Source organism: Colius striatus, chromosome 22 (genome assembly GCF_028858725.1).
Source record: "Colius striatus isolate bColStr4 chromosome 22, bColStr4.1.hap1, whole genome shotgun sequence".
Lineage (NCBI taxonomy): Eukaryota > Metazoa > Chordata > Aves > Coliiformes > Coliidae > Colius > Colius striatus.
The window spans coordinates 4854373-4866986 of NC_084780.1; the positions used below are offsets into that span (position 1 = coordinate 4854373).

Genomic DNA, 12614 nt, shown 5'->3' on the forward strand with positions numbered 1-12614 from the left:
GGGAGGTGGAGATCACAACCTCCACCATGCCTCGCTTTGGAGGCACCACAGGCACAGCGTCCACAAAGGGGACAAGGGCAGATCTTTGCTCAAGGGCAGCTCGCCTGGGAGCGCTGGTTTGGATGGCATTTGACAGCCCATTCTGGACTTTGCTTAGAGATGGAAGAAGCCATGCTTGAGACAAAGTCCTGGGTGCAACCAGCCAACCTTTGCCTCTCAATAACGAGGCTTACACAAAGAGAAAACCCCCACTAAGGGGGGAGTGTGTAGTGGCAGGGTTGCTTTTGCTCCCCATCCCTCTTTCCACCCCACAGGCCCAACTTCCACGCTCTGGCTTACTCTGATGGGAAGCTCAGCTGGTCATTCAGTGCTAGGAGAAGCTGTGGGAGTGATGGACATGATGCTGGACACACTGAGGACGTGACAGTTACATGTGGGCACATTTTATTCTCTGGATGCACTTGCTCATTGTTTCTGCTCAACAGCCAAAGCTTTATTGATTCAATACCATTACCCTTCTCCCCCACCCCCAGCACACTTCATATTTTAGCATGTACCCTCTTTCCCACCCCTCAAACCACCCTTCTGCTTCCACTTGGAGTTGGATAACACCCAGAGTCTGTTTTCTCAGAAGCAGCCAACTGACAATTCATTCCTCTTTTTTGTTGTTGTTGTTTGTGGTGGTTTTTTTTTTCTCCCAAGAACCATATAAATTACATGCAAAACATTGTACATAGAGATTAATATCAAAATGCAATACAGATCAGGTGCACTTGAAGCTGGACTTTAGGATATTGGCAAACACACCAGGGTACATATTGCTTTGAAACCACCATGTAGTTTGTTTGTCTGCTTGTTTTTTTTTGTCATGCATACCACAGAATATTCAGTCTTTTGTAGGTTGGGTTTTTTTTTGTCTCTGTTTTTCTTTTTTAATACAAAAATACCAGTGCTTATTATACTCAGTTACTGGAAAAAGAAAACTCAGATCTGTGTGCCCTCTTCAAAAGAAACTTCTGTTGTGAGAGCATTGGATAATTATATATACACACACAGAAATGTGGAGTTAATACTGTATATATATATATTTATTTAAAGGGGAGGAAAGAAACTAAAGGCAGTTTTAGCCATGGGCTTTGCTGAATGAAAACTGTGTTCTGGTTTTTCTTGTTGAAGGGGAAGAGAGAGGAGGCAGAACAGCCAGAGATGAGCCAGACTGAGGAGTGAGGGGCAACAGCCTTGGCAGAGAGATGCTGGAGAAAAATCAGCCAGGTGCCAAGAAACACGCTGGTGTTGCCCCACAGCCTCGCTGTTTGGGGCAGGATTTGGAGAGCAGTACCCCCAATGGCACTGTGCCCTAGCAGGAGGCTGTTTTATGACTTGCATGCTCCGTGGGTTGATAAACCTGGAGGAGCTGGGCTGAGCAGAGAGAAGCAAGAGCAGGCAGGGACACGTGTCCTTCCCCAAGGAGGTACAAAAGCTTTGCAGGGACTCTCCTTGGAGGTGCTTGGGCCCTGCAGTCATGGAAAGCAACAGGAGTTGACAATGGCATCATAGAGTTGCCCTCCCTCAGTGTGGGAGGAGGCTTCTCCCTTCACCTCAACACCATGTCACCCCAAGAAGCATTGCTAGAGGGGCTGAGCACTACAGGCCAGCATGTGGCAGTGCTGGGGAAAGCCAAAAGGCTGCAAAGGGCTGCCCATGCTAAAATGGGGTTTAGTTTTTTTCCTTCTTGAGATTGTTTCAAAATTTTTCCCCTCAAAGCTTATTATTGCACCAAAAAATAAACCCCAAAAACCTTTGAAAATTAAGTCTAACCCCTGTGCAAATCAAAGGAAACCTCCTCACAGAATGCAAACACCTACAAAATGCCTGGTGGAGCAATGCACACAGGACGTGGTGTAATGTCTTTGGTACCAAACCTCCAATTTATTGAACAGAAAAAAAACCACCCCAACCACCACCAGAGACCCCTGTTGGTATTTAAGAACTGGATGCAAAAACAAAATAAACCCCTATTCATGTTCAGAGTGTTTTAATAACAAAGCATTCCAAGGCAAGTTAAACACATATCACAGGGTATGACTTTGATTCCTGTCTGGTATGGCACTCTCCCCCGTGCACACTCGTGGCAGTTCAAACAAAGCAAATATTATATATATATATATATATATATATCTATATATATCTCCCCCTCTTTCAAGGCATGTTGCAGAGAGTCCCCAGAAGTTCATGCTGCTGATCATGCCTTTCAGTGTTAAAGCACCAATCTCTCCCCCCACCCCCAAAACTCTTTTTGCAACGTCCTCAATAACTTAAACCCAACAGTCATCTGCTGCCAGTATATCACTGCAACTGAATACAAAAGAGAAGGGAAAACAAATAAAGAGCCCCAAAACTTTACAGAAAAGATGCACAAGAAACGTTGATACTTGAAGCAACCAGCCAGACCCACATCATTTATATATATATATGTATAAAAACACCCCCCTCCCCCAACTTGTGTCGTCCAACTAATGCCAAGGAGAACGATGGCTGCTCAGAGAAAAGAAAAGGAAGCTGACTGGCACCTGATGGCTGATACACTGAATTCATTCATTCCCTGTCACTGAATCCATTCCCTGTCACTCAATCCATTCCCTTGTCCCTTTGAACTGCCGTCACCCAGCCCCGTGCTGCTGCGGCCGTGGGACTCGAGGGCTCTTTAGTTAGTTATTGTCTCTTTTTAACCAAAATACATATGGCTGACTTAAAAATAGCAGTTTCTGAGCTAAAGAAAACTAGATTTATATCTCTTTCTTCTTTTTTTTGCATATTATTTATAGATGATCATTTCTCCCTCCCCACCCCCACTGTGGAAACCAGAACGACGACGACGACAAAATAAATGGACTAAAGGACAAACCAGACCCTTGTGGCAACCTGCCAGTCACAGATTGGTGGCAGTGACTTTTGAGAGCCTCCAAAGTTTGGCTTGTGGTTGGTTGAAGTCTCTTGTTTGTTTTGGTTTGGGGTTTCTTCCTTTTTTGTGGTAAAACAGGTCTGAGGTATTAAAAAAATAGCAAAAGGAAAAATAAAGCAACAACAAACGAAGGACTGGGGGGGGTGGGGGTGTGTGTCTCTCCCCTCCCCTCCAAAGTATTTCATAAATAGTTGTGTAAGCCTGTAAGAACATCTTTTCATGCCTTTGTCATGGTGGTTTGGGGTCTTTTTTGGCAAGTATTTCAAATAGAAATAGTATTTCAAGTGATCTCCTCAGCAATGTCCCCTTCAGCACAGAACCGAAGCCCATGACCACTCTTAGTTCTCTTTCCTGTCACCACTGGTGTATAACCCAAGGAAACAATCCCCTGCCTCCACCCATCCACCCCCCACGCTCCCTCCAGGTCCTGCCCAAGGTACTTTTTCAGCCTGTGTGAAGGAGAGAGGGGGAGGGCAGCGATGGGTTTATCTGCACGGGGCTCAACATTGAATTTGCAATTGAGGTGGGCAGTGGTGGCAATTTCTCCTTGCTGTTGGCAGTGTAGGGAGCCCAGCCTTCACCCCCTCCGCCAGCACCGAGGCAGGAGGCCTGGGACAAGGACCTTTCCTCAGCTACCTGGGGCAGGATTGGGGTAAACCTCGTCCTTCCCTCCTCCCACCCCATGGAAGGGACGAATCGCTGCTGGGCTGGAAACGAAACAAAGACACTTGGTTTAGTGTTGGCATCTTAAGGAACACTTAATTCTTGGCAAAAGGAGTGGGCCCTGGCGTGGCAGGCGGTGCTGCAGGCAGTGCTTGGAGAAGGCACGGGAGATTCTGCTGTGCGCTCTGAAAGGAAAGCAAGGAAAGAAGAAGAATCCAGCCAGCCCATCCTCTCCCTAAGAAACCTCTCTGCTTCCAGGGCTGGAGGCTGGGCAAAGACAATGATGTTGTACAGCCAGTTACAAACCAGGTTCTCTCTGCTTCCAGCTAAGTCGAATAGGATGGAGGAGAAAAGGCAGCAGAGCTTCCTCCAGCCCTGCCTGTATGGGGCTGGTAACCAGGGGGCACCAGCAAGAGCTCACTGGGAAGAAACTAAGCCCAAGCGAAGCAAATTCCTGCCTCCTGCTCAGTCTCATGGCTTCACAAGAGGGTCAGCTCAGAGTCAACCTGCCTCTGCTCCAAAAGACCCAGGATTTTCACCACATAGTTGGAGGTTAAGGTGAGGCAGGATGCAGGGTGAAGAGATGACCTCCAGAAAAGCAGCGAGTGAGGCAAAGCCTCTGTGCAGCACCTTCCCTGAAAGGCTGCAGCCAACCAACCAACCAACCAACCTGCCACCTCACTGGCAGATCAGCTACAGAAGTGCTGTGGAAATCAGGGGTCCTGCCATTGAGCCTCCTCCCCTTCCACTGGCTAAAGAGACACCTTGACTCATCCCTGCCCTGATCTGAGAGTTGTCCCACTGCACTGTCACGACCCCGACGCTTGTTCTCCCTCCAGCCTGCTGCTGCCTCAGCAGGGATGTGCAGAGCTGGGGGGCACAGCTGGAGCATCCTCTGGGCTTCCCTCACCAGAGCTCTTACTCCAAAGCCAAAGGTTATTTAACCCAACAGTACAGGCAAAGCCAGAAGGGATAAGTCCCTCTGCTCTTGATGACAGGAGCCATTAAACCTGTGCAAGGGCTCTCACCAAAAGTCTCACAGCTCTTCAAGAGCAAGAGAGACACATCTGCATCAGAACCCCCAGGAAGGAACCCTATTTCCTCACAGCCACGAGATTTTTCTTCACCCCCTTTCCACTGCCAGAGTTTGCCTCCACCTTGCTTTGCAGAAAGAAGAAAACCAATCAGAATCTTTTACATCCAGCAAGGTTCCAGCCAAGTCACTTTCTTTCCTTGTCTACTAATTACTGCTTTGGAAACAGAGAGAGCAAAGTGTGTGTGTACACACAGAGGAGGAACTGTAAAGGCTAGGTACCATTTCTAAAGGTGGAAGACTGGTGTACATCCCTGTATCTATCAGCCTGGCAGTAAACACCTTCCCCCTGGCTGGGTTCATTTTGTTGATTTGTTTAGATGTCCCCCCACTTCCCACTGTGAAGTTATTGGGGGCAAATCCCACAAGCAAAGAACAAACCCCAACGTTAGAAAAAACCCCTAAAAACCACAAGTGGAAAAGAAGAGAAGAAAGTAAAACCATAAAAGAAAGTCAGAAGTGCAGCCCAGCCCCTCAGGCTGAGAGCGTGCAGGTAAGACTACAGCAATTGGAGCTTGCTTTGAACATGCATTTTTCCAAGTGAAGACCCTCAACAGACACATGGAGCCCAACTCTTGGAGAGGAAATAACCTGGCTGCTTCAACCTGGGCGAGTACCACTGCAAATGAGGGATGGAGATGCACAGTTTTGGCTTAGCCTCTCTCCCAACACCCAGCATGGTGGCACTCTGGTTCCCACTGCTAAATAATGGTAAAAAAAACACCCCAATCCCCCCCCTAAAAACCAAAAAGAAACCCTCCCATCCCCAAAACAAAACACCAAAATGATATACATATGAGCAGTTTGACACGAAGTGACCGCAGTGTGTGATCAGTTACTGGTGCCAATGTCACACAGGGCGAGGGGCGAAGGCGGTGGAGGAGGAGGAGGAGGAGGAGGAGGGGTTCAAAGTTCTAAAGGTCAAACTGATGTCTCCAAGCTGTGTAAAAGACTTTCAGGCTCCGGGATGGTGAGCTCAGCTTGCTCGCTGTCCACTGCATTGTTATTTCTGTTGAGGGATGTAGTTCCAGCCAGGTTGCCCCCACCTCGCTTTTTGAGTCCGTCGGTCTCAGGGTCGTCTTCAGCGCCATCAAGGAATGGTGTTCGAGGCTCATCTTCCTCCAGGATGAACTCTGGGTGAGTCATGAAGTTATGGATGGAGCTTCTGGATTCGGGTTTCTCGAGGCCTTCGTACAGGGAGCTACGGAACGCATTCACCACTTTGATCTGGCAGCAGGAGAGGAGCGTGGGGGGAGAAACGGGACAGGGGTTAGTGATGGGTACAAGAGGCCAGAGCTCCCAGGAGGAAGTCAAAATAAAAGGATAAAGGCATGATAAAACACAACACAACAACAAAAAAAAGCACAACAACAACAACAACCACAAGTCACCACCACTGAACAGAGCAGCTAAGTCAAAATGGGAGCTCTAGGGTAGGGTGAACTTAGGAGGGTCGACACGGATCAGACTCAGGCACTGGGGGGGTGATGGGGAATCAACCGACTATGGGGCGACTTCAGAAGCTGCAAGAAAAGACATAAAACACCCCTCAGAAAAGCCAGATCAACTTGGAATGAACAGAAGCCAAAATGCATTAGTTGTCATGGTGTGTGCACACGGGTGTGTCTGTGTGGACAAACGAGGACAAAGAGGTGGAACTACGACTCCAAAAAAAAAAAAGAGGTGGGTTAGACAAACAGTGGGTTCACTTCAAGGCAAAAAAAAAGTCCCTCTACTGTGTGTGCTTGTTCTAGTTCATTTGCAGACCTATGGAAAGGAATGGGCTTTCAAAAGGTGCCACAAACTTGTCAAGCCCGTGGGAAGCAGCAGGTACAAAGTGGATGCCATGACCAGTGAAAACTGGACCCAGCTAAACATGCAAGAGGGAGGTCAGAGCTGTGTGAGTTTTTCCCCCCCCCACACACAGCTGCCACCTGGATCCTGGGCTGGAGCTTCTGGAGCCTTTCCCTACCCCCAAGATGCTGAAGAAGACTCAGCCATTTCCAAAGGCAGCTGGTTCTTGGGGATGCTCTGCATGAAGAACAAATCTGAAACTTTGCTTGAAAGCCCCCACACAGCTCCTGGGGAACCCACAGGCTGACCAGCACTGCCAAAAGCAAGGCTCAAAGTGTTACAAGCAGGAGATCCAGAGCCTGGTTTGAACAACAGGACTATGGCTCTGCTACCTCCATTGCACAGGAAAGGAGAGGTCTGGGAACAAGCCCAAAGAGTGGCTTGCAGTGGATTCACTCTGGAAATCCAGCCTTGAACTCTTCCAGCTCTCACCTTCCTTTGCAGACAAGTCAGAGCTGTTTGGTCAGATGGGTGCCAAGTGTCAGATCCAGCAAAGGAAGGGGCAGGAGGTGGCAGTGCCATGGGGCTGCAGACCTCTTCACCCCAGTGCAGATGCAGCCAACCAACAGATGCACCCTGGGTGCAGCAGAGCACTCCAGCTCTCATGGAAGACTCGGAGCTAGAATCACTCCAAAGATATCAAAAGGCATCAACTGAAGAAGAGTGAGGCAGAACAGGGGCTTCTGAGGCAGATGAAGGTCTCCCAGGTCTTAGAGGGCCAAGTGAAACCACACACATGGCTTTGCCATGAGCTGCCCCCCCCACACAGTGCCCTCCAAAGCATCCCTTGGGTTGCTCTGCTGTGTCTTACACCAATGATCTCCCCACCAGCTCTTTGAGGCACAAGCCAGCAAGTTGCCTCTCTCCAGAGGTCCCCTCATCCACCAAAGGTAGGAAGATCCACAGGTTCCACAGAAGGGGGAAGCTCCTCCACAGCATCCCTATGCTACACCCTGGAGAGACTCCCCATCACTCAGACACTGGCTGAGGGAGTGAGAGTGAGCAGAGCTGCTGGAGGGAGAATGACTGCTGACAAGACAAAGGTATGTGTGTGTTCTGCTGCTTCTTTGGGAACAGGCTGCAGATGTGGTGGGCAAAGAGGGACAAAGCCCCTCTTCCTGGTGAGCTGAGCCAGGTTAAACTGTCCCCCTTGCTCTGGTATATGGGCAGGATAGATGGGAAGTCACCCCCAGCACTGCCAGCCAGAGCCTCCTGGGGATCTTTGGTCTCAGCACAAGCAGCATTCACAAAACCAGACCAGAGGAGTTACTCCAAGAAGAGTCTCTTGCCTGGAACCCTGGAGATTTTCCCTGCAATTTGTCCCAGGGTTGCCCTCTTGTGAGGGATGCCTTTCTGAGGCCATTCTCCATCCAGCTCAAAGATGGTGCTGGCACCACAGAGGAAGCCACGTGGCATCCCTCTGGCACAGGCTCAGCACATCCCAGCTACAAACAAATGATCCAGCTCTTGCACACACACGAGGTGGCTGAGACACGCAGGAGGAGGTGAGTGTGAGCCAGGGACTCCCTGTGATGCTGGAGCACCAGCTGGCCTGGGAAAATGGAACATTTATGGAGCTGAGAACAGAAATTCAAAGCTGTGTTTGCTGCACTAACAACCACAGCAACATCCTGGATAAATTTAGTGGGAATGCAAGGGACACCACCAAGCAGGCCACCTTCTACCAAGGCTGATCAGCTGTCACACCATCAGCATCCTGAGAACAGCAACTGTAAAGCATCCACAAAAGCACTGATCCCTAAAATGCTTTGTACAAGAGCAGCTAAACCAAGTCCAACCAACCCTTGGTGACTGCCAAGGCAACTAGGTCAGTCTAGGACAAGCTCTGCAGCAGGAGTAGCTTCACAGAAGCCCCCTCTGCCCCACCACCTCAAGCACTAGTGAGTCCAGGCCCTACCTAGCACAGTACTGCTTTCAGCTCCACCAGTAAACCTCTGCTCCAGCTTCCCTCAGATTTTCTTGCCTTGATTTGACCATCTCTGTCAGCAACTGCTGTGAAATTAATTCAGCTCTTCCCTTGTAAAAGGAACTTAACAGGAAGGAAATGTGTGTTGGATGAGCCAGGCAGTGCAAACAAAACTGAAACCCTCCCCAACCAAACTGAAAGCTCATCTCCTTCCCTGCCCATGGTCTGCTTCATGCCTCCTGCCCAGCTGAAACCTTTGCACCCTGCATAACCTCCAAGCTTGGGATTTATTCTCATTTCACACCATCACTGCAGCATCACAACGTGCTGGGCAAAGCCAGTGCTCACACAGAGGTGGAAATCACACCATGAAGCCAGCATCAGGCTCCACCATTGACCCCTGGGCTTTGCTTTGCCCAGCTCCCTCAAACAAGGGCAAAACTCCCACAGGAGAGCAGCTCAGCTCTGCAGACCATCTCCTGAGGGTCATCCCTGAGACCTCCCTCTCCAGCACCCTGAGAGGGGCAGAGCAGGAGGGGGCTGCTGACGTCCAGCCCTGGAGAGCTCATCCCACAGGAGTGCTGTGGAAGACAGAGGGACACCATGAATCTGGATGGGGAGAAGTGGAGTTTTGAAAGAGAAGGAAGAGAAGCAGCAGAGGGAAACAGAAGTCTAGGCAGAAAACAGATGGAAGACTTAGCAACCTGGGTTAGCTTCTGGTATAGTTATGGAAGGCACAAGCTATCAGGTTATCTATTCCCTTGCTGCAAATCAGGGAGAACATTAATGCAGACTGCAAAAGGCCCTGCTTTGTGGTCTTATCCACTCAAGCCCACTACCCTGAGACCCCTCTCTGCAGGTTTTCATCTGCTTAGGAAGTCTTGGTGGTGCACAGATGCAGTTGGGAACAGAAGGGTTAAACAAAACACAATTCAAGCATCAGTGTCAGCTCAACAGAGAGAAAACAGCATTATCAGAAATTCTCTCCTCTCTCCCACAGTGCATAAACAGCAGGGACTGAAAGCTGTTCAAAGCCACCAAAGGTATTTCTTTAATGAGAGGAGAACATGGAAAATGACTGTGCAATAAAAAATAGCCAATTATCTGGGAGAAACACGCTCCCTATTCATAGCCTGGCACAGCCCTGCAGGGAGAACTCACACTCACGTGCTCATGAGCCCAAGTATGATGCTCACAATGAGCACTGCACCACAGGGGGTTTTGCTTTGGGCTGGAAACCCACAGCTAGGACCTGGATCCAGCTCTGCCACTCTAGTTGAGCAGGGCCATGGTTTTCCATCTGTGTTTTCATGCAGAGAGTTCCCTGTCTCTGCACACACTGGAGAACCAGCACAGGCAGAACAATTTGGGCACAGATGAGCCACTGCAATGGGGCAGCAATGCTCTGGCTCAGGTGTGGGAGCAGTGGAGCCCTGTGTCATCCCTGCAGAGGTGCAGGGCAGGGAAGGGCACGCTGAGGTGTGTGGGCTCGCTCAGCTCTGTCTTGCTGGGCATGCAAGATCACAGGCTGCACAGGAGGGGTTGCTTGCTTACAAGCCAGCTCTGAAACAGCAGGCTGAGCTGCAGGTGAATGCCTCTGAGGCCTCACCACCAGCCAGCTGAGCCCTGGTAACCTATGTGGCCTCTTAACCCAGGCAGGAGCAAACACCCCTTCTCACAGGCGTGCAAGAGGCAGAGAGCATAGAGGCAATCGCTTACCACAGGCTCAGACAACCCCAGTGACACACTAACCCCTGTGGGAAGGGCTGAGCAGCCACTCTGCCCCCAAAGAGATTTACAGCTTCAGGAAAGCAAGGTCTTTGCCCAACCCCTGCTCTGCCAGGGCATCCTGGGGCTGGGCAGAGCCAGAGCAGAAAGAAACAGCAGCTTTTGGGTGCAGCACATCCACCGTTTCCCAGCTGTGCTTTGGGTTGCTCATGGTTCTTTAGGCAAGAACCACCACTTTTTTGCACCCCTGAGAAGGGTGGAGTCCCACCTCAGTCCTGCAAAGGAGGAGGAGAAGGAGGGGGAAATAAATGAAGAAAGCAACACAGAATGAATGAGGGGGAAGGACCAGAAAGTATCATCTTGTTAAAGATGCAACAGCATAACAACTGTCTGATTAAACACTCGCCCACCCCATCCTTCATTTTGGAACTCAAGTGAGCAAGTCAAGGTTCAGAGAGAGAGAGAGAGAGAGAGAGAAGAGGCTGGGTTAAGGTTGGTGCAGGTGCTCTCTGTGGTTATTAGAAGTCATGCATTGTAATAGACTATCACTCACTGCCCGCAGGAGGAGATGCAGCAGCAGCAGCAACAGCAGAAGTGGTGGGAGTGGAATTGACGGAGGAAAGAGCTACATGGGTTGGGCTAGAAACATTTTTTACATCGTGGTGCTGGCTCACGATGGAAGGCTGTCTCCTGAGGGCTCCCTGCAAAGAGGAGGCGCCGGTCTGGAATGTGTAAACTACGTCCATCTGCAAAGAACCAGAGAGTGAGATAGCGTCGCCCCGGGGCAGAGAGAGAGAAGGGAGGGGGATGGAGGGGAGCAGGGAGGTGGGGCAGACACACAGGGACAGCAAGGAGGAGGATGGAGAGGTGGGGAGAAAGGAGGAGAGAAGCCACCCCCACCCCACTGAGGGTTTGGCTGGGTGGCTCTGGGAGCAGAGGAGATGCTCTGGCAGGCTGCAGAGGGGCAGGGTTTGTCCCACCACCAAGAAAGAGACCCCAGGGAGAGGGAGCGACAGGAAACACCTCGGGTTGTCCAGACAGTCTGCAGGAGGAGCAGAGGGAGAGAGAGGCTGGGCAGAGGTGTGAGCTGGCAGCTGGTAGTGCAGAGAACTGCCCTGGGAAAGGGGTTCTGGTGGCTCAGCACCACGGGCTGTAGAGCTGGAGGGCTGAATCCTGGGGCACACCACAGCCCCGCAGCTCCCACCGCAGCCAGCTGTGCTGGAAGACGTTTCAGCCTCTCTCCCAGGCTCGTGGCTTTGCACTGGGCTGGGAAGCAGAGCTGGGAGGGGTGGGCAGGGATGCAGCAAGGAAGCACCCGTGGTGCTGGGCCACAGTTGCTGTGTGGATTCCCAGCAGGGCTGGAGGAACTGAGCAGCACCCGGGTGCCACCGTGGCTTCCCAGACGCTTTGCTGTCCCCAGCCACACACCAGCTCACTGGCAAAGCACACAGCCCTGCACCATCCCAGCTCCTGAAGGAAAGGCACCTCCTCCAGACTGAGCTGCAGCTCTGGCTCACCCCAGAGGTATTTCACACATTGCTTCACCCCTTACCCATTCTGAGCTCCCTCCACAGCAGGATCCTCTTCTCCCCAGTGTACCAGGGTGGCCCATGGGGAAGAGCTCTCTGCTCTCACTTAAGACACACTGAGTCAGGACAGAAGCCCCAGGATGCTCAGGCTGGACCCACTGGTTGCTCTGCTCCGTGCACAGGGCACCACAGCCAAGAAAGGAGCCACTAAAGAGACTCCAGGATGTGCCAGAGTCCAGGAGCATTCTTCAAACTGCAAGAACTCCCTTGAGCCCAGGTTCACCATGGCTGCAGGGAGAGGCTCTGGGCTCAGCCCCAGTGGCATGGCTGGCAGCTGCTACTGCAGCCCTTCATACCTACTGGGCCTCCAACACATCTGGTCTGCTTCTGAGACAGTCTGAATGAACCAGACTGAGCTGGCAGCTCAGCAACCAACAGTGTCCTGCATCCCCAGCAGAGCCTGGCCACAATGGGTAGGGATCCAGGCTGAACCTCACCCTGAAGCCATCAAGGCAAGATCTCACAGAGGAGAAGCAAAGGTAACACAGCTGCTGTGCTTGCTCCACTCATGGCTGGGCCATTTTGGTCATCTCCATTTGTTGGAAAGGCCAGAGGAGGAGGAAATAGAGGCAACACAGCAGCCCTGCATGCCAGGGACTACCAGGAACATACAGCTTTCCTCCACGGGGCAACTCTGCCCAGGGCTTGAGGAAAGATGAGAGGCAGTGACCTCACTGCAGGGATCTGTCCCTGCCCTACCCAGCCAGCAGCCTGGGGGGAGAAAGAAACACCCTTTCAGGAAAAACTGAGTCAGGGAGAAACAGCTGATGTCAAAACAAGAGATGTCCTCCTGTTCTG

At 51.1% G+C, this 12614-nt stretch overlaps 1 protein-coding gene across 4 annotated transcripts in view; it reads right to left on the reverse strand.

The window, feature by feature from the left end:
* Positions 1-578: 578 nt before the first annotated feature.
* ATP2B4 (ATPase plasma membrane Ca2+ transporting 4) overlaps positions 579-12614 on the reverse strand; it is a 56186-nt gene continuing 44150 nt past the window's right edge. For 2 of the 4 annotated variants that reach the window (XM_062013477.1, XM_062013478.1), the window contains exon 21: positions 579-5945. In XM_062013477.1, coding sequence (XP_061869461.1) covers positions 5640-5945 — 306 coding nt within the window. In that variant the 3' untranslated portion in view covers positions 579-5639. Of the gene's footprint in view, positions 5946-10518; positions 10974-12614 lie in introns of those variants that run through there. The other 2 variants (XM_062013480.1, XM_062013479.1) reach the window with 2 other exon arrangements.